Source organism: Phyllobates terribilis, unplaced genomic scaffold (assembly GCF_046119375.1).
Source record: "Phyllobates terribilis strain yellow unplaced genomic scaffold, ASM4611937v1 Scaffold_7__3_contigs__length_470593459, whole genome shotgun sequence".
Classification (NCBI taxonomy): domain Eukaryota; kingdom Metazoa; phylum Chordata; class Amphibia; order Anura; family Dendrobatidae; genus Phyllobates; species Phyllobates terribilis.
The window spans coordinates 44,642,106-44,667,085 of NW_027362767.1; the positions used below are offsets into that span (position 1 = coordinate 44,642,106).

The window sequence follows — 24,980 nt, forward strand, 5'->3', positions numbered from 1 at the left end:
GGATCGCGGTGGTGTGAAAGGACCTGCCATGACGTCATTTAGTCATGTGACAGGTCACGCGACTGCCGACGTCAGTGGTCGCGTAACCTGTCACATGACTAAATGACGTCATGGCAGGTCCTTTCACAGCACCGCGAGCCATACAAGAGACTGGACGTAGTGGAGAAAATAATTATAATAAGTATCATTTTTATTTTTTACCATTCTTATTCTTTTTTTTAACTATTACTTGGTCACACTACATAAATCCATGCCAGTTGCATGGATTTATATAGTGTGACCAAGTTGTCAAGCACTTTTCCAAGTGATGCTAAAATCGCTTGGAAAAGCGCTTGATAACCCGCATGCGGAAACGCTTGACAAACGCTTCTACCTGGCAGGAAAAACACATGTAAAATCTGCATGTACAATCCACATGCGTTTTTTCTGCCAGGGAGAAGAGGAAAAAACATGCAGCATTTCTGCATTGTGGGCACTTAGCCTTCTAACCTTTACCTTTAACATGCTTGTCTATAATTTTCTTTCTAATCTCCTGAGACAACTCTTTCCTTTGCTTCCTCTGGTCCATGTTGAGTGTGGTGCACACCATGTCGCCAAACAGCACAGTGAATATCTGTAGCCCTATATACAGGCACAGTGAGTATCTGTAGCCCTATATACAGGCACAGTGAGTATCTGTAGCCCTATATACAGGCACAGTGAGTATCTGTAGCCCTATATACAGGCACAGTGAGTATCTGTAGCTCTATATACAGCACAGTGAGTATCTGTAGCTCTATATACAGGCACAGTGAGTATCTGTAGCTCTATATACAGCACATTGAGTATCTGTAGCTCTATATACAGCACAGTGAGTATCTGTAGCTCTATATACAGCACAGTGAGTATCTGTAGCTCTATATACAGGCACAGTGAGTATCTGTAGCTCTATATACAGCACAGTGAGTATCTGTAGCTCTATATACAGGCACATTGAGTATCTGTAGCCCTATATACAGCACAGTGAGTATCTGTAGCTCTATATACAGCACAGTGAGTATCTGTAGCTCTATATACAGCACAGTGAGTATCTGTAGCTCTATATACAGCACAGTGAGTATCTGTAGCCCTATATACAGGCACAGTGAGTATCTGTAGCTCTATATACAGGCACAGTGAGTATCTGTAGCCCTATATACAGGCACAGTGAGTATCTGTAGCCCTATATACAGGCACAGTGAGTATCTGTAGCTCTATATACAGGCACAGTGAGTATCTGTAGCCCTATATACAGCACAGTGAGTATCTGTAGCTCTATATACAGGCACAGTGAGTATCTGTAGCCCTATATACAGGCACAGTGAGTATCTGTAGCCCTATATACAGGCACAGTGAGTATCTGTAGCCCTATATACAGGCACAGTGAGTATCTGTAGCCCTATATACAGGCACAGTGAGTATCTGTAGCCCTATATACAGGCACAGTGAGTATCTGTAGCCCTATATACAGGCACAGTGAGTATCTGTAGCTCTATATACAGCACAGTGAGTATCTGTAGCTCTATATACAGGCACAGTGAGTATCTGTAGCTCTATATACAGCACATTGAGTATCTGTAGCTCTATATACAGCACAGTGAGTATCTGTAGCTCTATATACAGCACAGTGAGTATCTGTAGCTCTATATACAGGCACAGTGAGTATCTGTAGCTCTATATACAGCACAGTGAGTATCTGTAGCTCTATATACAGGCACATTGAGTATCTGTAGCCCTATATACAGCACAGTGAGTATCTGTAGCTCTATATACAGCACAGTGAGTATCTGTAGCTCTATATACAGCACAGTGAGTATCTGTAGCTCTATATACAGCACAGTGAGTATCTGTAGCCCTATATACAGGCACAGTGAGTATCTGTAGCTCTATATACAGCACAGTGAGTATCTGTAGCTCTATATACAGCACAGTGAGTATCTGTAGCTCTATATACAGCACAGTGAGTATCTGTAGCTCTATATACAGCACAGTGAGTATCTGTAACCCTATATACAGGCACAGTGAGTATCTGTAGCTCTATATACAGGCACAGTGAGTATCTGTAGCCCTATATACAGGCACAGTGAGTATCTGTAGCCCTATATACAGGCACAGTGAGTATCTGTAGCTCTATATACAGGCACAGTGAGTATCTGTAGCCCTATATACAGCACAGTGAGTATCTGTAGCTCTATATACAGGCACAGTGAGTATCTGTAGCCCTATATACAGGCACAGTGAGTATCTGTAGCCCTATATACAGGCACAGTGAGTATCTGTAGCCCTATATACAGGCCCACTGACTGATTACAAGATTGTAGACACCTGTGATGCTAATTAGTGGACACAACTTGATTTACCATGTCCCTTTGTCACATTATTTTCAGGGGTGCCATCATTTCTGTCCAGGCCGATTTCATGAGTTTAATTTTTGTTAATTCTGTGGAAGCAGAAAAGCAATGTCTGACTTTCATTTGTTCATTTTCATAGATTTTTAATTTATTATTACTTTTGTCAGATTCAAGTTATTTCTGTGACCATTGTGGGATTTTCTTTCATTAAACGAGGGGTTCCAACAATTTGGACCACGTGTGTAACTATGTAAGTTGTATGCAGTCAGCGCCCCCTGATGACGGCAGAAATGTATACTTCAATAAAATGATGGAGATTTCGAGCTCTGTATCAGACAAATAGAGCTCCAACTGCTATGATATATGAGGAAATGAATCAGCAATAGAAGGATCACAGTCGTACCTTTCCAATGAAAGGAACCAGATGATGTTCACACATGGAAAACATGTCAATGTCCTTTACAATCACCATCTCATCATGGTCTTCATCAAAGATGGCATCATTCAACACATCTAGAAACGAACATAAAACATGTTTGGACAAAGCTTGATGAAAATAAATGTGCAATAAAAATTATTCTCAGGGTGGAAAATTAAACACGAGAATAGATCTTATTTATTTATAGAATTCTGCAGCTAGCAAAAAAAAACAGATAGGGGCAGTATTATAGTAGTTATATTCTTGTACATAGGAGCAGTATTATAGTAGTTATATTCTTGTACAAAGGAGCAGTATTATAGTAGCTATATTCTTGTACATAGGAGCAGTATTATAGTAGTTATATTCTTGTACATAGGGGGCAGTATTATAGTAGTTATATTCTTGTACATAGGGGGCAGTATTATAGTAGTTATATTCTTGTACATAGGGGGCAGTATTATAGTAGTTATATTCTTGTACATAGGGAGCAGTATTATAGTAGTTATATTCTTGTACATAGGGGGCAGTATTATAGTAGCTATATTCTTGTACATAGGAGCAGTATTATAGTAGTTATATTCTTGTACATAGGGAGCAGTATTATGGTAGTTATATTCTTGTACATAGGAGCAGTATTATAGTAGTTATATTCTTGTACATAGGGGGCAGTATTATAGTAGTTATATTCTTGTACATAGGAGCAGTATTATAGTAGTTATATTCTTGTACATAGGGAGCAGTATTATAGTAGTTATATTCTTGTACATAGGAGCAGTATTATAGTAGTTATATTCTTGTACATAGGGAGCAGTATTATAGTAGTTATATTCTTGTACATAGGAGCAGTATTATAGTAGTTATATTCTTGTACATAGGGGGCAGTATTATAGTAGTTATATTCTTGTACATAGGGGTAGTATTATAAGTAGTTATATTCCTGTACATAGGGAGCAGTATTATAGTAGGTATATTCTTGTACATAGGAGCAGTATTATAGTAGCTATATTCTTGTACATAGGAGCAGTATTATAGTAGTTATATTCTTGTACATAGGGGGCAGTATTATAGTAGTTATATTCTTGCACATAGGAGTAGTATTATAGTAGTTATATTCTTGTACATAGGGGGCAGTATTATAGTAGTTATATTCTTGTACATGGGAGCAGTATTATAGTAGTTATATTCTTGTACATAGGGGGCAGTATTATAGTAGTTATATTCCTGTACATAGGGAGCAGTATTATAGTAGTTATATTCTTGTACATAGGGGGCAGTATTATAGTAGCTATATTCTTGTACATAGGGGTAGTATTATAAGTAGTTACATTCCTGTACATAGGGAGCAGTATTATAGTAGGTATATTCTTGTACATAGGAGCAGTATTATAGTAGCTATATTCTTGTACATAGGAGCAGTATTATAGTAGTTATATTCTTGTACATAGGGGGCAGTATTATAGTAGTTATATTCTTGCACATAGGAGTAGTATTATAGTAGTTATATTCTTGTACATAGGGGGCAGTATTATAGTAGTTATATTCTTGTACATAGGGAGCAGTATTATAGTAGTTATATTCTTGTACGAAGGGGCAGTATTATAGTAGTTATATTCTTGTACATAGGAGCAGTATTATAGTAGTTATATTCTTGTACATAGGGGGCAGTATTATAGTAGTTATATTCTTGTACATAGGAGCAGTATTATAGTAGTTATATTCTTGTACAAAGGAGCAGTATTATAGTAGCTATATTCTTGTACATAGGAGCAGTATTATAGTAGTTATATTCTTGTACATAGGGGGCAGTATTATAGTAGTTATATTCTTGTACATAGGGGGCAGTATTATAGTAGTTATATTCTTGTACATAGGGGGCAGTATTATAGTAGTTATATTCTTGTACATAGGGAGCAGTATTATAGTAGTTATATTCTTGTACATAGGGGGCAGTATTATAGTAGCTATATTCTTGTACATAGGAGCAGTATTATAGTAGTTATATTCTTGTACATAGGGAGCAGTATTATAGTAGTTATATTCTTGTACATAGGAGCAGTATTATAGTAGTTATATTCTTGTACATAGGGGGCAGTATTATAGTAGTTATATTCTTGTACATAGGAGCAGTATTATAGTAGTTATATTCTTGTACATAGGGAGCAGTATTATAGTAGTTATATTCTTGTACATAGGAGCAGTATTATAGTAGTTATATTCTTGTACATAGGGAGCAGTATTATAGTAGTTATATTCTTGTACATAGGAGCAGTATTATAGTAGTTATATTCTTGTACATAGGGGGCAGTATTATAGTAGTTATATTCTTGTACATAGGGGTAGTATTATAAGTAGTTATATTCCTGTACATAGGGAGCAGTATTATAGTAGGTATATTCTTGTACATAGGAGCAGTATTATAGTAGCTATATTCTTGTACATAGGAGCAGTATTATAGTAGTTATATTCTTGTACATAGGGGGCAGTATTATAGTAGTTATATTCTTGCACATAGGAGTAGTATTATAGTAGTTATATTCTTGTACATAGGGGGCAGTATTATAGTAGTTATATTCTTGTACATGGGAGCAGTATTATAGTAGTTATATTCTTGTACATAGGGGGCAGTATTATAGTAGTTATATTCCTGTACATAGGGAGCAGTATTATAGTAGTTATATTCTTGTACATAGGGGGCAGTATTATAGTAGCTATATTCTTGTACATAGGGGTAGTATTATAAGTAGTTACATTCCTGTACATAGGGAGCAGTATTATAGTAGGTATATTCTTGTACATAGGAGCAGTATTATAGTAGCTATATTCTTGTACATAGGAGCAGTATTATAGTAGTTATATTCTTGTACATAGGGGGCAGTATTATAGTAGTTATATTCTTGCACATAGGAGTAGTATTATAGTAGTTATATTCTTGTACATAGGGGGCAGTATTATAGTAGTTATATTCTTGTACATAGGGAGCAGTATTATAGTAGTTATATTCTTGTACGAAGGGGCAGTATTATAGTAGTTATATTCTTGTACATAGGAGCAGTATTATAGTAGTTATATTCTTGTACATAGGGGGCAGTATTATAGTAGTTATATTCTTGTACATAGGAGCAGTATTATAGTAGTTATATTCTTATACATAGGGGCAGTATTATAGTAGTTATATTCTTGTACATAGGAGAAGTATTATAGTAGTTATATTCTTATACATAGGGGCAGTATTATAGTAGTTATATTCTTATACATAGGGGGCAGTATTATAGTAGCTATATTCTTGTACATAGGGCGCAGTATTATAGTAGTTATATTCTTGTACATAGGGGACAGTATTATAGTAGTTATATTCTTGTACATAGGGGGCAGTATTATAGTAGTTATATTCTTGTACATAGGGGGCAGTATTACAGTAGTTATATTCTTGTGCATAGGGGGCAGTATTATAGTAGTTATATTCTTGTACATAGGAGCAGTATTATAGTAGTTATATTCTTGTACATAGGGGGCAGTATTATAGTAGTTATATTCTTGTACATAGGAGCAGTATTATAGTAGTTATATTCTTGTACATAGGGGGCAGTATTATAGTAGTTATATTCTTGTACATAGGAGAAGTATTATAGTAGTTATATTCTTGTACATAGGGGGCAGTATTATAGTAGTTATATTCTTGCACATAGGAGTAGTATTATAGTAGTTATATTCTTGTACATAGGGGGCAGTATTATAGTAGTTATATTCTTGTACATAGGGAGCAGTATTATAGTAGTTATATTCTTGTACGTAGGGGCAGTATTATAGTAGTTATATTCTTGTACATAGGAGCAGTATTATAGTAGTTATATTCTTGTACATAGGGGGCAGTATTATAGTAGTTATATTCTTGTACATAGGAGCAGTATTATAGTAGTTATATTCTTATACATAGGGGCAGTATTATAGTAGTTATATTCTTGTACATAGGAGAAGTATTATAGTAGTTATATTCTTATACATAGGGGCAGTATTATAGTAGCTATATTCTTGTACATAGGGGGCAGTATTATAGTAGCTATATTCTTGTACATAGGGCGCAGTATTATAGTAGTTATATTCTTGTACATAGGGGACAGTATTATAGTAGTTATATTCTTGTACATAGGGAGCAGTATTATAGTAGTTATATTCTTGTACATAGGGGGCAGTATTACAGTAGTTATATTCTTGTGCATAGGGGGCAGTATTATAGTAGTTATATTCTTGTACATAGGAGCAGTATTATAGTAGTTATATTCTTGTACATAGGGGGCAGTATTATAGTAGTTATATTCTTGTACATAGGAGCAGTATTATAGTAGTTATATTCTTGTACATAGGGGGCAGTATTATAGTAGTTATATTCTTGTACATAGGAGAAGTATTATAGTAGTTATATTCTTGTACATAGGGGGCAGTATTATAGTAGTTATATTCTTGTACATAGGGGGCAGTATTATAGTAGTTATATTCTTGCACATAGGGAGCAGTATTATAGTAGTTATATTCTTGTGCATAGGGGGCAGTATTATAGTAGTTATATTCTTGTACATAGGAGCAGTATTATAGTAGTTATATTCTTGTACATAGGAGCAGTATTATAGTAGTTATATTCTTGTACATAGGGGGCAGTATTATAGTAGTTATATTCTTGTGCATAGGGGGCAGTATTATAGTAGTTATATTCTTGTACATAGGAGCAGTATTATAGTAGTTATATTCTTGTACATAGGGGGCAGTATTATAGTAGCTATATTCTTGTACATAGGGCGCAGTATTATAGTAGTTATATTCTTGTACATAGGGGACAGTATTATAGTAGTTATATTCTTGTACATAGGGGGCAGTATTATAGTAGTTATATTCTTGTACATAGGGGGCAGTATTACAGTAGTTATATTCTTGTGCATAGGGGGCAGTATTATAGTAGTTATATTCTTGTACATAGGAGCAGTATTATAGTAGTTATATTCTTGTACATAGGGGGCAGTATTATAGTAGTTATATTCTTGTACATAGGAGCAGTATTATAGTAGTTATATTCTTGTACATAGGGGGCAGTATTATAGTAGTTATATTCTTGTACATAGGAGAAGTATTATAGTAGTTATATTCTTGTACATAGGGGGCAGTATTATAGTAGTTATATTCTTGCACATAGGAGTAGTATTATAGTAGTTATATTCTTGTACATAGGGGGCAGTATTATAGTAGTTATATTCTTGTACATAGGGAGCAGTATTATAGTAGTTATATTCTTGTACGTAGGGGCAGTATTATAGTAGTTATATTCTTGTACATAGGAGCAGTATTATAGTAGTTATATTCTTGTACATAGGGGGCAGTATTATAGTAGTTATATTCTTGTACATAGGAGCAGTATTATAGTAGTTATATTCTTATACATAGGGGCAGTATTATAGTAGTTATATTCTTGTACATAGGAGAAGTATTATAGTAGTTATATTCTTATACATAGGGGCAGTATTATAGTAGCTATATTCTTGTACATAGGGGGCAGTATTATAGTAGCTATATTCTTGTACATAGGGCGCAGTATTATAGTAGTTATATTCTTGTACATAGGGGACAGTATTATAGTAGTTATATTCTTGTACATAGGGAGCAGTATAATAGTAGTTATATTCTTGTACATAGGGGGCAGTATTACAGTAGTTATATTCTTGTGCATAGGGGGCAGTATTATAGTAGTTATATTCTTGTACATAGGAGCAGTATTATAGTAGTTATATTCTTGTACATAGGGGGCAGTATTATAGTAGTTATATTCTTGTACATAGGAGCAGTATTATAGTAGTTATATTCTTGTACATAGGGGGCAGTATTATAGTAGTTATATTCTTGTACATAGGAGAAGTATTATAGTAGTTATATTCTTGTACATAGGGGGCAGTATTATAGTAGTTATATTCTTGTACATAGGGGGCAGTATTATAGTAGTTATATTCTTGCACATAGGGAGCAGTATTATAGTAGTTATATTCTTGTGCATAGGGGGCAGTATTATAGTAGTTATATTCTTGTACATAGGAGCAGTATTATAGTAGTTATATTCTTGTACATAGGAGCAGTATTATAGTAGTTATATTCTTGTACATAGGGGGCAGTATTATAGTAGTTATATTCTTGTGCATAGGGGGCAGTATTATAGTAGTTATATTCTTGTACATAGGAGCAGTATTATAGTAGTTATATTCTTGTACATAGGGGGCAGTATTATAGAAGTTATATTCTTGTGCATAGGCGGCTGTATTATAGTAGTTATATTCTTGTGCATAGGCGGCAGTATTATAGTAGTTATATTCTTGCACATAGGGAGCAGTATTATAGTAGTTATATTCTTGTGCATAGGGGGCAGTATTATAGTAGTTATATTCTTGTGCATAGGGGGCAGTATTATAGTAGTTATATTCTTGTACATAGGAGCAGTATTATAGTAGTTATATTCTTGTACATAGGGGGCAGTATTATAGTAGTTATATTCTTGTACATAGGAGCAGTATTATAGTAGCTATATTCTTGTACATAGGAGCAGTATTATAGTAGTTATATTCTTGTACATAGGGGGCAGTATTATAGTAGTTATATTCTTGCACATAGGAGTAGTATTATAGTAGTTATATTCTTGTACATAGGGGGCAGTATTATAGTTGTTATATTCTTGTACATAGGGAGCAGTATTATAGTAGTTATATTCTTGTACGTAGGGGCAGTATTATAGTAGTTATATTCTTGTACATAGGAGCAGTATTATAGTAGTTATATTCTTGTACATAGGGGGCAGTATTATAGTAGTTATATTCTTGTACATAGGAGCAGTATTATAGTAGTTATATTCTTATACATAGGGGCAGTATTATAGTAGTTATATTCTTGTACATAGGAGAAGTATTATAGTAGTTATATTCTTATACATAGGGGCAGTATTATAGTAGTTATATTCTTGTACATAGGGGGCAGCATTATAGTAGCTATATTCTTGTACATAGGGCGCAGTATTATAGTAGTTATATTCTTGTACATAGGGGACAGTATTATAGTAGTTATATTCTTGTTCATAGGGGGCAGTATTACAGTAGTTATATTCTTGTGCATAGGGGGCAGTATTATAGTAGTTATATTCTTGTTCATAGGGGGCAGTATTACAGTAGTTATATTCTTGTGCATAGGGGGCAGTATTATAGTAGTTATATTCTTGTACATAGGAGCAGTATTATAGTAGTTATATTCTTGTACATAGGGGGCAGTATTATAGTAGTTATATTCTTGTACATAGGAGAAGTATTATAGTAGTTATATTCTTGTACATAGGGGGCAGTATTATAGTAGTTATATTCTTGCACATAGGAGTAGTATTATAGTAGTTATATTCTTGTACATAGGGGGCAGTATTATAGTAGTTATATTCTTGTACATAGGGAGCAGTATTATAGTAGTTATATTCTTGTACGTAGGGGCAGTATTATAGTAGTTATATTCTTGTACATAGGAGCAGTATTATAGTAGTTATATTCTTGTACATAGGGGGCAGTATTATAGTAGTTATATTCTTGTACATAGGAGCAGTATTATAGTAGTTATATTCTTATACATAGGGGCAGTATTATAGTAGTTATATTCTTGTACATAGGAGAAGTATTATAGTAGTTATATTCTTATACATAGGGGCAGTATTATAGTAGTTATATTCTTGTACATAGGGGGCAGTATTATAGTAGCTATATTCTTGTACATAGGGCGCAGTATTATAGTAGTTATATTCTTGTACATAGGGGACAGTATTATAGTAGTTATATTCTTGTACATAGGGGGCAGTATTATAGTAGTTATATTCTTGTACATAGGGGGCAGTATTACAGTAGTTATATTCTTGTGCATAGGGGGCAGTATTATAGTAGTTATATTCTTGTACATAGGAGCAGTATTATAGTAGTTATATTCTTGTACATAGGGGGCAGTATTATAGTAGTTATATTCTTGTACATAAGAGCAGTATTATAGTAGTTATATTCTTGTACCTAGGGGGCAGTATTATAGTAGTTATATTCTTGTACATAGGAGAAGTATTATAGTAGTTATATTCTTGTACATAGGGGGCAGTATTATAGTAGTTATATTCTTGTACATAGGGGGCAGTATTATAGTAGTTATATTCTTGCACATAGGGAGCAGTATTATAGTAGTTATATTCTTGTGCATAGGGGGCAGTATTATAGTAGTTATATTCTTGTACATAGGACCAGTATTATAGTAGTTATATTCTTGTACATAGGAGCAGTATTATAGTAGTTATATTCTTGTACATAGGGGGCAGTATTATAGTAGTTATATTCTTGTGCATAGGGGGCAGTATTATAGTAGTTATATTCTTGTACATAGGAGCAGTATTATAGTAGTTATATTCTTGTACATAGGGGGCAGTATTATAGAAGTTATATTCTTGTGCATAGGCGGCTGTATTATAGTAGTTATGTTCTTGTGCATAGGCGGCAGTATTATAGTAGTTATATTCTTGCACATAGGGAGCAGTATTATAGTAGTTATATTCTTGTGCATAGGGGGCAGTATTATAGTAGTTATATTCTTGTGCATAGGGGGCAGTATTATAGTAGTTATATTCTTGTACATAGGAGCAGTATTATAGTAGAATCATAGAATCATAGAATGGTAGAGTTGGAAGGGACCTCCTGGGTCATCTGGTCCAACCCCCTGCTCAAAGCAGGATTCACTAAATCATCTGAGACAGATGTCTGTCCAGCCTCTGTTTGAAGACGTCCATTGAAGGGGAACTCACCACCTCTCGTGGCAGCCTGTTCCACTCATTAATCACCCTAACTGTCAAAAAGTTTTTTCTAATATCTAATCTGTGTCTCCTCCCATTTAGTTTCATCCCGTTGCTTCTAGTCTTTCCCTGTGCAAATGAGAATAAAGATGATCCTTCTACAATGTGACAGCACTTGACATATTTGTAGACAGCTATTAAGTCTCCTCTCAGTCTTCTTTTTTGCAAGCTAAACATTCCCAAATCCTGCAACCGTTCCTCATAGGACATGGTTTGCAGACCAGTCACCATTCTGGTCGCTCTTCTCTGAACTTGTTCCAGTTTGTCTATGTCTTTTTTAAAATGTGGTGCCCAAAACTGTACACAGTATTCCAGATGAGGTCTGACCAAAGAGGAGTAAAGACCGATAATGACTTCACGTGATCTAGACTGTATGCTTCTGTTAATACATCCCCAGTAGTTATATTCTTCTACATAGGAGCAGTATTATAGTAGTTAAATTCTTGTACATAGGAGCAGTATTATAGTAGTTATATTCTTGTACATAGGAGCAGTATTATAGTAGTTATATTCTTGTACATAGGAGCAGTATTATAGTAGTTATATTCTTGTACATAGTGGGCAGTATTATAGTAGTTATATTCTTGTACATAGGAGCAGTATTATAGTAGTTATATTCTTGTACATAGGAGAAGTATTATAGTAGTTATATTCTTGTACATAGGAGCAGTATTATAGTAGTTATATTTTTGTACATAGGGGCAGTATTATAGTAGTTATATTCCGGTATATAGGGGACAGTATTAAAGTAGTTATATTCTTGTACATAGGAGCAGTATTATAGTAGTTATATTCTTGTACATAGGGGGCAGTATTATTGTAGTTATATTCTTTTACATAGGGAGCAGTATTATAGTAGTTATATTCTTGTACATAGGGGGCAGTATTATTGTAGTTATATTCTTTTACATAGGGAGCAGTATTATAGTAGTTATATTCTTGTACATAGGGGGCAGTATTATAGTAGTTATATTCTTGTACATAGGAGCAGTATTATAGTAGTTAAATTCTTGTACATAGGAGTAGTATTATAGTAGTTATATTCTTGTACATAGGAGCAGTATTATAGTAGTTAAATTCTTGTACATAGGGGCAGTATTATAGTAGTTATATTCTTGTATATAGGAGCAGTATTATAGTAGTTATATTGTTGTACATAGGGGGCAGTTTTATAGTAGTTATATTCCGGTATATAGGGGGCAGTATTATAGTAGTTATATTCTTGTACATAGGAGCAGTATTATAGTAGTTATATTCTTGTACATAGGAGGCATTATTATAGTAGTTATATTCTTGTACATAGTGGGCAGTATTATAGTAGTTATATTCTTGTACATAGGAGCAGTATTATAGTAGTTATATTCCTGTACATAGGGGAAGTATTATAGTAGTTATATTCTTGTACATAGGAGCAGTATTATAGTAGTTATATTCTTGTACATAGGAGGCAGTATTATAGTAGTTATATTCTTGTATATAGGAACAGTATTATAGTAGTTATATTCTTTTACATAGGAGCAGTATTATAGTAGTTATATTGTTGTACATAGGGGGCAGTATTATAGTAGTTATATTCTTGTGCATAGGGGGCAGTATTATAGTAGTTATATTCCGGTATATAGGGGGCAGTATTATAGTAGTTATATTCTTGTACATAGGAACAGTATTATAGTAGTTATATTCTTGTACATAGGAGCAGTATTATAGTAGTTATATTCCGGTATATAGAGGGCAGTATTATAGCAGTTATATTCTTGTGCATAGGAGGCAGTATTACAGTAGTTATCTTCTTGTACATAGGAGCAGTATTATAGTAGTTACATTCTTGTACATAGGAGCAGTATTATAATAGTTATATTCTTGTACATAGGAGCAGTATTATAGTAGTTATATTCTTGTACATAGGGGCAGTATTATAGTAGTTACATTCTTGTACATAGGGAGCAGTATTATAGTAGTTATATTCGTGTACATAGGGGGCAGTATTATAGTAGTTATATTCTTGTACATAGGGGCAGTATTATAGTAGTTATATTCTTGCACATAGGGGCAGTATTATAGTAGTTATATTCTTGTACATAGGAGCGGTATTATAGTAGTTATATTGTTGTACATAGGGACAGTATTATAGTAGTTATATTCCGGTATATAGGGGGCAGTATTATAGTAGTTATATTCTTGTATATAGAAGCAGTATTATAGTAGTTATATTGTTGTACATAGGGACAGTATTATAGTAGTTATATTCCGGTATATAGGGGGCAGTATTATAGTAGTTATATTCTTGTATATAGGAGCGGGATTAGGCTGTGTGCCCACGATGCGTTTTTAATGCGTTTCCCCAGCGTTTTTGCAGGTGCGGAAACAAATTAAAAACGCATGGTAGAAGGGCAGCAATGTTCCCCAATGATAATCTGCATGTGCTGTGCACATACTGTGGAAATTTCCGCTGCGGATTATCATTGCGGAAAAAAACGCAGCACTACCAATTATTTTGCGGAAGTGCTGCGTCTTCGTCGCCATTGACTTGCATTAGACCGCATGGATTACGCATCACTGTATATGTAGATGCGCATTCCATGTGTTCTAATGTGCGGATGGTACCCGGGTGTGGAGGACAGGAGACTCTCCTCCACACCCAGGTACCATTAAAAAATCTGTAAAAAAATAATAAAATAAAAAATAAACGTATATTTACCTTCTGTCGGCCCGCTCTGCGCTCCTCCTTGCTTCCCGGCATTTTGCAGTGAATTGAGGGACCTGCGCTGACGTCAGAGTCATGTGACGGGTCACGCAACGCTGACGTCGGCAGGTCTTTCAATTCACTGTTGCCGGCAAGGGAGAACGGAGTGAGCGGGACACCGGGGGCCATCAGAGGGTAAGTATATATTTATTTTTTATTTTTACCACTCTCTCGGGTCACACTATATGAATCCATGCTGTTTGCATGGATTTATATAGTGTGACCTAGTTGTCACAAGCACTTTCCAAGTGATGCTAATCGCTTGGAAAGAGCTTGTCAATCCACATGCGGAAATGTCAGTGGGTAACCGCTCCATTTCCGCATGTCCCTGGCAGGAAAACGCATGTACAATCCACATGTACAAATCCGCATGCGTTTTTTTCTGCCAGGGAGATGCAGAAACGCTCAGGAAAAATCCTGAGCATTTCTGCATCGTGGGCACATAGCCTTATAGTAGTTATATTGTTGTACATTGGGGGCAGTATTATAGTAGTTATATTCCGGTATGTAGGGGGCAGTATTATAGTAGTTATATTCTTGTACATAGGGAGCAGTATTATAGTAGTTATATTCTTGTACATAGGGGCAGTATTATAGTAGTTATATTCCGGTATGTAGGGGGCAGTATTATAGTAGTTATATTCTTGTGCATAGGGGCAGTATTATAGTAGTTATATTCTTGTACATAGGGGGCAGTATTCTAGTAGTTATATTCTTGTACATAGGAGCAGTATTATAGTAGTTATATTCTTGTACATAGGAGCAGTATTATAGTAGTTATATTCTTGTACATAGGAGCAGTGTTATAGTAGTTATATTCTTGTACATAGGGGCAGTATTATAGTAGTGATATTCTTGTACATAGGAGCAGTATTATAGTAGTTATATTCTTGTACATAGGAGCAGTATTATAGTAGTTATATTCTTGTACATAGGGGGCAGTATTATAGTAGTTATATTCTTGTATATAGGAACAGTATTATAGTAGTTATATTCTTGTGCATATGAGGCAGTATTATAGTAGTTATATTCTTGCACATAGGGAGCAGTATTATAGTAGTTATATTTTTGTACATAGGGGGCAGTATTATAGCAGTTATATTCCGGTATATAGGGGGCAGTATTATAGTAGTTATATTCTTGTACATAGGAACAGTATTATAGTAGTTATATTCCTGTACATAGGAGCAGTATTAGAGTAGTTATATTCCGGTATATAGAGGGCAGTATTATAGTAGTTATATTCTTGTGCATAGGAGGCAGTATTACAGTAGTTATATTCTTGTACATAGGGGCAGTATTATAGTACCTATATTCTTGTACATAGGAGCACAATTATAGTAGTTATATTCTTGTACATAGGAGCAGTATTATAGTAGTTATATTCTTGTACATAGGAGCTGTATTATAGTAGTTATATTTTTGTACATAGGGGCAGTATTATAGCAGATATATTCTTGTACATAGGAGCAGTATTATAGTAGTTATATTCTTGTGCATAGGGGCAGTATTATAGTAGTTATATTCCGGTATATAGGGGGCAGTATTATAGTAGTTATATTCTTGTACATAGGTACAGTATTATAGTAGTTATATTCTTGTACATAGGAGCAGTATTAGAGTAGTTATATTCCGGTATATAGAGGGCAGTATTATAGTAGTTATATTCTTGTGCATAGGAGGCAGTATTACAGTAGTTATATTCCTGTACATAGTGGGCAGTATTATAGTAGTTATATTCTTGTGCATAGGGGCAGTATTATAGTAATATTCTTGTGCATAGGGGCAGTATTATAGTAGTTATATTCTTGTACATAGTGGGCAGTATTATAGTAGTTATATTCTTGTACATAGGGGGCAGTATTATAGTAGTTATATTCTTGTGCATAGGGGCAGTTTTATAGTAGTTATATTCTTGTGCATAGGGGCAGTATTATCATAGTTATATTCTTGTACATAGTGCGCAGTATTATAGTAGTTATGTTCTTGTACATAGGGGCAGTATTATAGTTGTTATATTCTTGTACATAGGGGGCAGTATTATAGTAGTTATATTCTTGTACGTAGGGGGCAGTATTATAGTAGTTATATTCTTATACATAGGGGGCAGTATTATAGTAGTTATATTCTTGTACATAGGTGGCAGTATTATAGTAGTTATATTCTTGTACATACGGGCAGTATTATAGTAGTTATATTCTTGTACATACGGGCAGTATTATAGTAGTTATATTCTTGTACATAGGGGGCAGTATTATAGTAGTTATATTCTTGTACATAGGGACAGTATAATAGTAGTTATGTTCTTGTATATATGGGCAGTATTATAGTAGTTATATTCTTGTACATAGGGAGCAGTATTATAGTCGTTATATTCTTGTACATAGGGGGCAGTATTATAGTAGTTATATTCTTCTCATAGGGGCAGTATTATAGTCGTTATATTCTTGTACATAGGGAGCAGTATTATAGTCGTTATATTCTTGTGCATAGGGGGCAGTATTATAGTAGTTATATTTTTGTGCATAGGGGCAGTATTATAGTAATATTCTTGTGCATAGGGGCAGTATTATAGTAGTTATATTCTTGTACATAGTGGGCAGTATTATAGTAGTTATATTCTTGTACATAGGGGGCAGTATTATAGTTGTTATATTCTTGTGCATAGGGGCAGTTTTATAGTAGTTATATTCTTGTACATAGGGGCAGTATTATAGTAGTTATATTCTTGTACATAGGAGCAGTATTATAGTAGTTATATTCTTGTGCATAGGGGGCAGTATTGTAGTAGTTATATTCTTGTACATAGGGGCAGTATTATTGTAGTTATATTCCTGTACATAGGGGGCAGTAGTATAGTAGTTATATTCTTGTACATAGGGGGCAGTATTATAGTAGTTATATTCTTGAACGTAGGGGGCAGTACTATAGTAGTTACATTCTTGTACATAGGAGCAGTATTATAGTAGTTATATTCTTGTACATAGGGGGCAGTATTATAGTAGTTATATTCTTGTACATACGGTTAGTATTATAGTAGTTATATTCTTGTACATACGGTTAGTATTATAGTAGTTATATTCTTGTACATAGGGGGCAGTATTATAGTAGTTATATTCTTGTACATAGGGAGAGTATAATAGTAGTTATGTTCTTGTATATATGGGCAGTATTATAGTAGTTATATTCTTGTACATAGGGAGCAGTATTATAGTCGTTATATTCTTGTACATAGGGGGCAGTATTATAGTAGTTATATTCTTCTCATAGGGGCAGTATTATAGTTGTTATATTCTTGTACATAGGGGCAGTATTATAGTAGTTGTATTCTTGTACATAGGGGGCAGTATTATAGAAGTTATATTCTTCTCATAGGGGCAGTATTATGGTCGTTATATTCTTGTACATAAGAGCAGTATTATTGTAGTTATATTCTTGTACATAGTGGCAGTATTATAGTAGTTATATTCTTGTACATAGTGGCAGTATTATAGTAGTTATATTCTTGTACATAGGGGGCAGTAGTATAGTAGTTATATTCTTGTACATAGGGGGCAGTATTATAGTAGTTATATTCTTGAACGTAGGGGACAGTATTATAGTAGTTATATTCTTGTTCATAGGGGGCAGTATTATAGTAGTTATATTCTTGTACATAGGGGGCAGTATTATAGTAGTTATATTCTTGTACATAGGGGGCAGTATTATAGTAGTTATATTCTTGTACATAGGGGCAGTATTATAGTAGTTATATTCTTGTACATAGGGGGCAGTATTATAGTAGTTATATTCTTGTACATAGGGGGCAGTATTATAGTAGTTATATTCTTGTACATAGGGGGCAGTATTATTGTAGTTATATTCTTTTACATAGGGAGCAGTATTATAGTAGTTATATTCTTGTACATAGGGGGCAGTATTATTGTAGTTATATTCTTTTACATAGGGAGCAGTATTATAGTAGTTATATTCTTGTACATAGGGGGCAGTATTATAGTAGTTATATTCTTGTACATAGGAGCAGTATTATAGTAGTTATATTCTTGTGCATAGAAGGCAGTATTATAGTAGTTATATTCTTGTACATAGGGGCAGTATTATAGTAGTTATATTCTTGCACATAGGGGGCAGTATTATAGTAGTTATATTCTTGTACATAGGGGGCAGTATTATAGTAGTTATATTCTTGTGCATAGGGGGCAGTATTATAGTAGTTATATTCTTGTACATAGGAGCAGTATTATAGTAGTTAAATTCTTGAACATAGGAGCAGTATTATAGTAGTTATATTCTTGTACATAGGAGCAGTATTATAGTAGTTATATTCTTGTACATAGTGGGCAGTATTATAGTAGTTATATTCTTGTACATAGGGGGCAGTATTATAGTAGTTATATTTTTGTATATAGGAACAGTATTATAGTAGCTATATTCTTGTGCATATGAGGCAGTATTATAGTAGTTATATTCTTGTACATAGGGGGCAGTATTATAGTAGTTATATTCTTGTGCATAGGGGGCAATATTATAGCAGTTATATTCTTGTACGTAGGAGCAGTATTATAGTAGTTATATTCTTGTACATAGAAGTATTATAGTAGTTATATTCTTGTACATAGGAGCAGTATTATAGTAGTTATATTTTTGAACATAGGGGTCAGTATTATAGCAGTTATATTCTTGTACATAGGAGCAGTATTATAGTAGTTATATTCTTGTGCATAGGGGCAGTATTATAGTAGTTATATTCCGGTATATAGGGGGCAGTATTATAGTAGTTACATTCTTGTACATAGGAACAGTATTATAGTAGTTATATTCTTGTACATGGGAGCAGTATTATAGTAGTTATATTCCGGTATATAGAGGGCAGTATTATAGTAGTTATATTCTTGTGCATAGGAGGCAGTATTACAGTAGAATCATAGAATCATAGAATGGTAGAGTTGGAAGGGAACTCCTGGGTCATCTGGTCCAACCCCCTGCTCAAAGCAGGATTCACTAAATCATCTCAGACAGATGTCTGTCCAGCCTCTGTTTGAAGACGTCCATTGAAGGGGAACTCACCACCTCTCGTGGCAGCCTGTTCCACTCATTAATCACCCTAACTGTCAAAAAGTTTTTTCTAATATCTAATCTGTGTCTCCTCCCATTTAGTTTCATCCCGTTGCTTCTAGTCTTTCCCTGTGCAAATGAGAATAAAGATGATCCTTCTACAATGTGACAGCCCTTGACATATTTGTAGACAGCTATTAAGTCTCCTCTCAGTCTTCTTTTTTGCAAGCTAAACATTCCCAAATCCTGCAACCGTTCCTAATAGGACATGGTTTGCAGACCAGTCACCATTCTGGTCGCTCTTCTCTGAACTTGTTCCAGTATGTCTATGTCTTTTTTAAAATGTGGTGCCCAAAACTGTACACAGTATTCCAGATGAGGTCTGACCAAAGAGGAGTAAAGACCGATAATGACTTCACGTGATCTAGACTGTATGCTTCTGTTAATACATCCCCAGTAGTTATATTCTTGTACATAGGAGCAGTATTATAGTAGTTAAATTCTTGTACATAGGAGCAGTATTATAGTAGTTATATTCTTGTACATAGGAGCAGTATTATAGTAGTTATATTCTTGTACATAGGAGCAGTATTATAGTAGTTATATTCTTGTACATAGGGGCAGTATTATAGTAGTTATATTCTTGTGCATAGGGAGCAGTAGTATAGTAGTTATATTCTTGTACATAGGAGCAGTATTATAGTAGTTATATTCTTGTACATAGGGGGCAGTATTATAGTAGTTATATTCTTGTACATAGGGGCAGTATTATAGTAGTTATATTCTTGTACATAGGGGGCAGTATTATAGTAGTTATATTCTTGTACATAGGGGCAGTATTATAGTAGCTATATTCTTGTACATAGGGGCAGTATTATAGTAGCTATATTCTTGTACATAGGGGGCAGTATTATAGTAGTTATATTCTTGTACATAGAAGCAGTATTATAGCAGTTATATTCTTGTACATAGAGGGCAGTATTATACTAGTTATATTCTTGTACATAGGGGCAGTATTATAGTAGTTATATTCTTGTACATAGGGGGCAGTATTATAGTAGTTATATTCTTGTACATAGGGGCAGTATTATAGTAGTTATATTCTTGTACATAGGGGCAGTATTATAGTAGCTATATTCTTGTACATAGGGGCAGTATTATAGTAGTTATATTCTTGTACATAGGAGCAGTATTATAGTAGTTATATTCTTGCACGTAGGGGGCAGTATTATAGTAGATATATTTTTGTACATAGGAGCGGTATTATAGTAGTTATATTGTTGTACATAGGGACAGTATTATAGTAGATATATTCTTGTACATAGGAGCAGTATTATAGAAGTTATATTCTTGTACATAGGGGGCAGTATTATAGTTGTTATATTGTTGTACATAGGGACAGTATTATAGTAGTTATATTCCGGTATATAGGGGGCAGTATTATAGTAGTTATATTGTTGTACATAGGGACAGTATTATAGTAGTTATATTCTTGTATATAGGAGCGGTATTATAGTAGTTATATTCTTGTGCATATGGGGCAGTATTATAGTAATTATATTCCGGTATATAGGGGACAGTATTATAGTAGTTATATTCTTGTACATAGGAGCAGTATTATAGTAGTTATATTCTTGTACATAGGAGCAGTATTATAGTAGTTAAATTCTTGTACATAGTGGGCAGTATTATAGTAGTTATAATCTTGTATATAGGAGCGGTATTATAGTAGTTATATTGTTGTACATAGGGGGCAGTATTATAGTAATTATATTCCGGTATATAGGGGGCAGTATAATAGTAGTTATATTCTTGTACATATGAGCAGTATTATAGTAGTTATATTCCTGTACATAGGGGCAGTATTATAGTAGTTATATTCTTGTACATAGGGGGCAGTATTATAGTAGTTATATTCTTGTCCATAGGAGCAGTATTATAGTAGTTATATTCTTGTACATAGGGGCAGTATTATAGTAGTTATATTCTTGTACATAGGAGCAGTATTAGAGTAGTTATATTCTTGTACATAGGAGCAGTATTATAGTAGTTATATTCTTGTACATAGGGGCAGTATTATAGTAGTTATATTCTTGTACATAGGGAGCAGTATTATAGTAGTTATATTCTTTTACATAGGAGCAGTATTATAGTAGTTATATTCTTGTACATAGGGGGCAGTATTATAGTAGTTATATTGTTGTACATAGGGACAGTATTATAGTAGTTATATTCCGGTATATAGGGGGCAGTATTATAGTAGTTATATTCTTGTATATAGGAGCGTTATTATAGTAGTTATATTGTTGTACATAGGGGCAGTATTATAGTAGTTATATTTAGGTATATAGGGGGCAGTATTATAGTAGTTATATTCTTGTGCATAGGGGCAGTATTATAGTAGTTATATTTTTGTACATAGGGGCAGTATTATAGTAGTTATATTCCGGTATATAGGGGACAGTATTAAAGTAGTTATATTCTTGTACATAGGGACAGAATTATAGTAGTTATATTCTTGTATATAGGAGCAGTATTATAGTAGTTATATTCTTGTACATAGGAGCATTATTATAGTAGTTAAATTCTTGTACATAGTGGGCAGTATTATAGTAGTTATATACTTGTATATAGGAGCGGTATTATAGTAGTTATATTGTTGTACATAGGGGGCAGTATTATAGTAGTTATATTCCAGTATATAGGGGGCAGTATTATAGTAGTTATATTCTTGTATATAGGAGCGGTATTATAGTAGTTATATTGTTGTACATAGGGGCAGTATTATAGTAGTTATATTCCGGTATATAGGGGGCAGTATTATAGTAGTTATATTGTTGTACATAGGGACAGTATTATAGTAGTTATATTCTTGTACATAGGAGCAGTATTATAGTAGTTATATTCTTGTACATAGGAGCATTATTATAGTAGTTAAATTCTTGTACATAGTGGGCAGTATTATAGTAGTTATATTCTTGTATATAGGAGCGGTATTATAGTAGTTATATTGTTGTACATAGGGGGCAGTATTATAGTAGTCATATTCCGGTATATAGGGGGCAGTATTATAGTAGTTATATTCTTGTATATAGGAGCGGTATTATAGTAGTTATATTGTTGTACATAGGGGCAGTATTATAGTAGTTATATTGCGGTATATAGGGGGCAGTATTATAGTAGTTATATTCTTGTGCATAGGGGCAGTATTATAGTAGTTATTTTTTTGTACATAGGGGCAGTATTATAGTAGTTATATTCTTGTACATAGCAGCAGTATTATAGTAGTTATATTCTTGAACATAGGAGCAGTATTATAGTAGTTAAATTCTTGAACATAGGAGCAGTATTATAGTAGTTATATTCTTGTACATAGGAGCAGTATTATAGTAGTTATATTCTTGTACATAGTGGGCAGTATTACAGTAGTTATATTCTTGTTCATAGGGGGCAGTATTATAGTAGTTATATTTTTGTATATAGGAACAGTATTATAGTAGCTATATTCTTGTGCATATGAGGCAGTATTATAGTAGTTATATTCTTGTACATAGGGGGCAGTATTATAGTAGTTATATTCTTGTGCATAGGGGGCAGTATTATAGTAGTTATATTCTTGTACGTAGGAGCAGTATTATAGTAGTTATATTCTTGTACATAGAAGTATTATAGTAGTTATATTCTTGTACATAGGAGCAGTATTATAGTAGTTATATTTTTGAACATAGGGGGCAGTATTATAGCAGTTATATTCTTGTACATAGGAGCAGTATTATAGTAGTTATATTCTTGTGCATAGGGGCAGTATTATAGTAGTTATATTCCGGTATATAGGGGGCAGTATTATAGTAGTTATATTCTTGTACATAGGAACAGTATTATAGTAGTTATATTCTTGTACATGGGAGCAGTATTATAGTAGTTATATTCCGGTATATAGATGGCAGTATTATAGTAGTTATATTTTTGTGCATAGGAGGCAGTATTACAGTAGTTATATTCTTGTACATAGGAGCAGTATTATAGTAGTTAAATTCTTGTACATAGGAGCAATATTATAGTAGTTATATTCTTGTACATAGGAGCAGTATTATAGTAGTTATATTCTTGTACATAGGAGCAGTATTATAGTAGTTATATTGTTGTACATAGTGGGCAGTATTATAGTAGTTATATTCTTGTACATAGGAGCAGTATTATAGTATTTATATTCTTGTACATAGGAGAAGTATTATAGTAGTTATATTCTTGTACATAGGAGCAGTATTATAGTAGTTATATTTTTGTACATAGGGGCAGTATTATAGTAGTTATATTCCGGTATATAGGGGACAGTATTAAAGTAGTTATATTCTTGTACATAGGAGCAGTATTATAGTAGTTATATTCTTGTACATAGGAACAGTATTATAGTAGTTATATTCTTGTACATGGGAGCAGTATTATAGTAGTTATATTCCGGTATATAGAGGGCAATATTATAGTAGTTATATTCTTGTGCATAGGAGGCAGTATTACAGTAGTTATATTCTTGTACATAGGGGGCAGTATTATTGTAGTTATATTCTTTTACATAGGGAGCAGTATTATAGTAGTTATATTCTTGTACATAGGAGCAGTATTATAGTAGTTATATTCTTGTACATAGGAGCAGTATTATAGTAGTTATATTCTTGTACATAGTGGGCAGTATTATAGTAGTTATATTCTTGTACATAGGAGCAGTATTATAGTAGTTATATTCTTGTACATAGGAGAAGTATTATAGTAGTTATATTCTTGTACATAGGAGCAGTATTATAGTAGTTATATTTTTGTACATAGGGGCAGTATTATAGTAGTTATATTCCGGTATATAGGGGACAGTATTAAAGTAGTTATATTCTTGTACATAGGAGCAGTATTATAGTAGTTATATTCTTGTACATAGGAACAGTATTATAGTAGTTATATTCTTGTACATGGGAGCAGTATTATAGTAGTTATATTCCGGTATATAGAGGGCAATATTATAGTAGTTATATTCTTGTGCATAGGAGGCAGTATTACAGTAGTTATATTCTTGTACATAGAGGGCAGTATTATTGTAGTTATATTCTTTTACATAGGGAGCAGTATTATAGTAGTTATATTCTTGTACATAGGGGCAGTATTATTGTAGTTATATTCTTTTACATAGGGAGCAGTATTATAGTAGTTATATTCTTGTACATAGGGGGCAGTATTATAGTAGTTATATTCTTGTACATAGGAGCAGTATTATAGTAGTTAAATTCTTGTACATAGTGGGCAGTAATATAGTAGTTATATTCTTGTATATAGGAGCAGTATTATAGTAGTTATATTGTTGTACATAGGGGGCAGTTTTATAGTAGTTATATTCCGGTATATAGGGGGCAGTATTATAGTAGTTATATTCTTGTACATAGGAGCAGTATTATAGTAGTTATATTCTTGTGCATAGGAGGCAGTATTATAGTAGTTATATTCTTGTACATAGGGGGCAGT

At 33.7% G+C, this 24,980-nt stretch overlaps 1 protein-coding gene across 1 annotated transcript in view; it reads right to left on the reverse strand.

Annotated features, from left to right (window-relative positions):
- The window catches only part of GCH1 (GTP cyclohydrolase 1), a 77,204-nt gene that overhangs the window by 9,470 nt on the left and 42,754 nt on the right, over positions 1-24,980 (reverse strand). Inside the window, exon 2 of the mRNA XM_073638465.1 lies at positions 2,773-2,882. Coding sequence (XP_073494566.1) covers positions 2,773-2,882 — 110 coding nt within the window. The remainder of the gene's footprint in view (positions 1-2,772; positions 2,883-24,980) is intronic.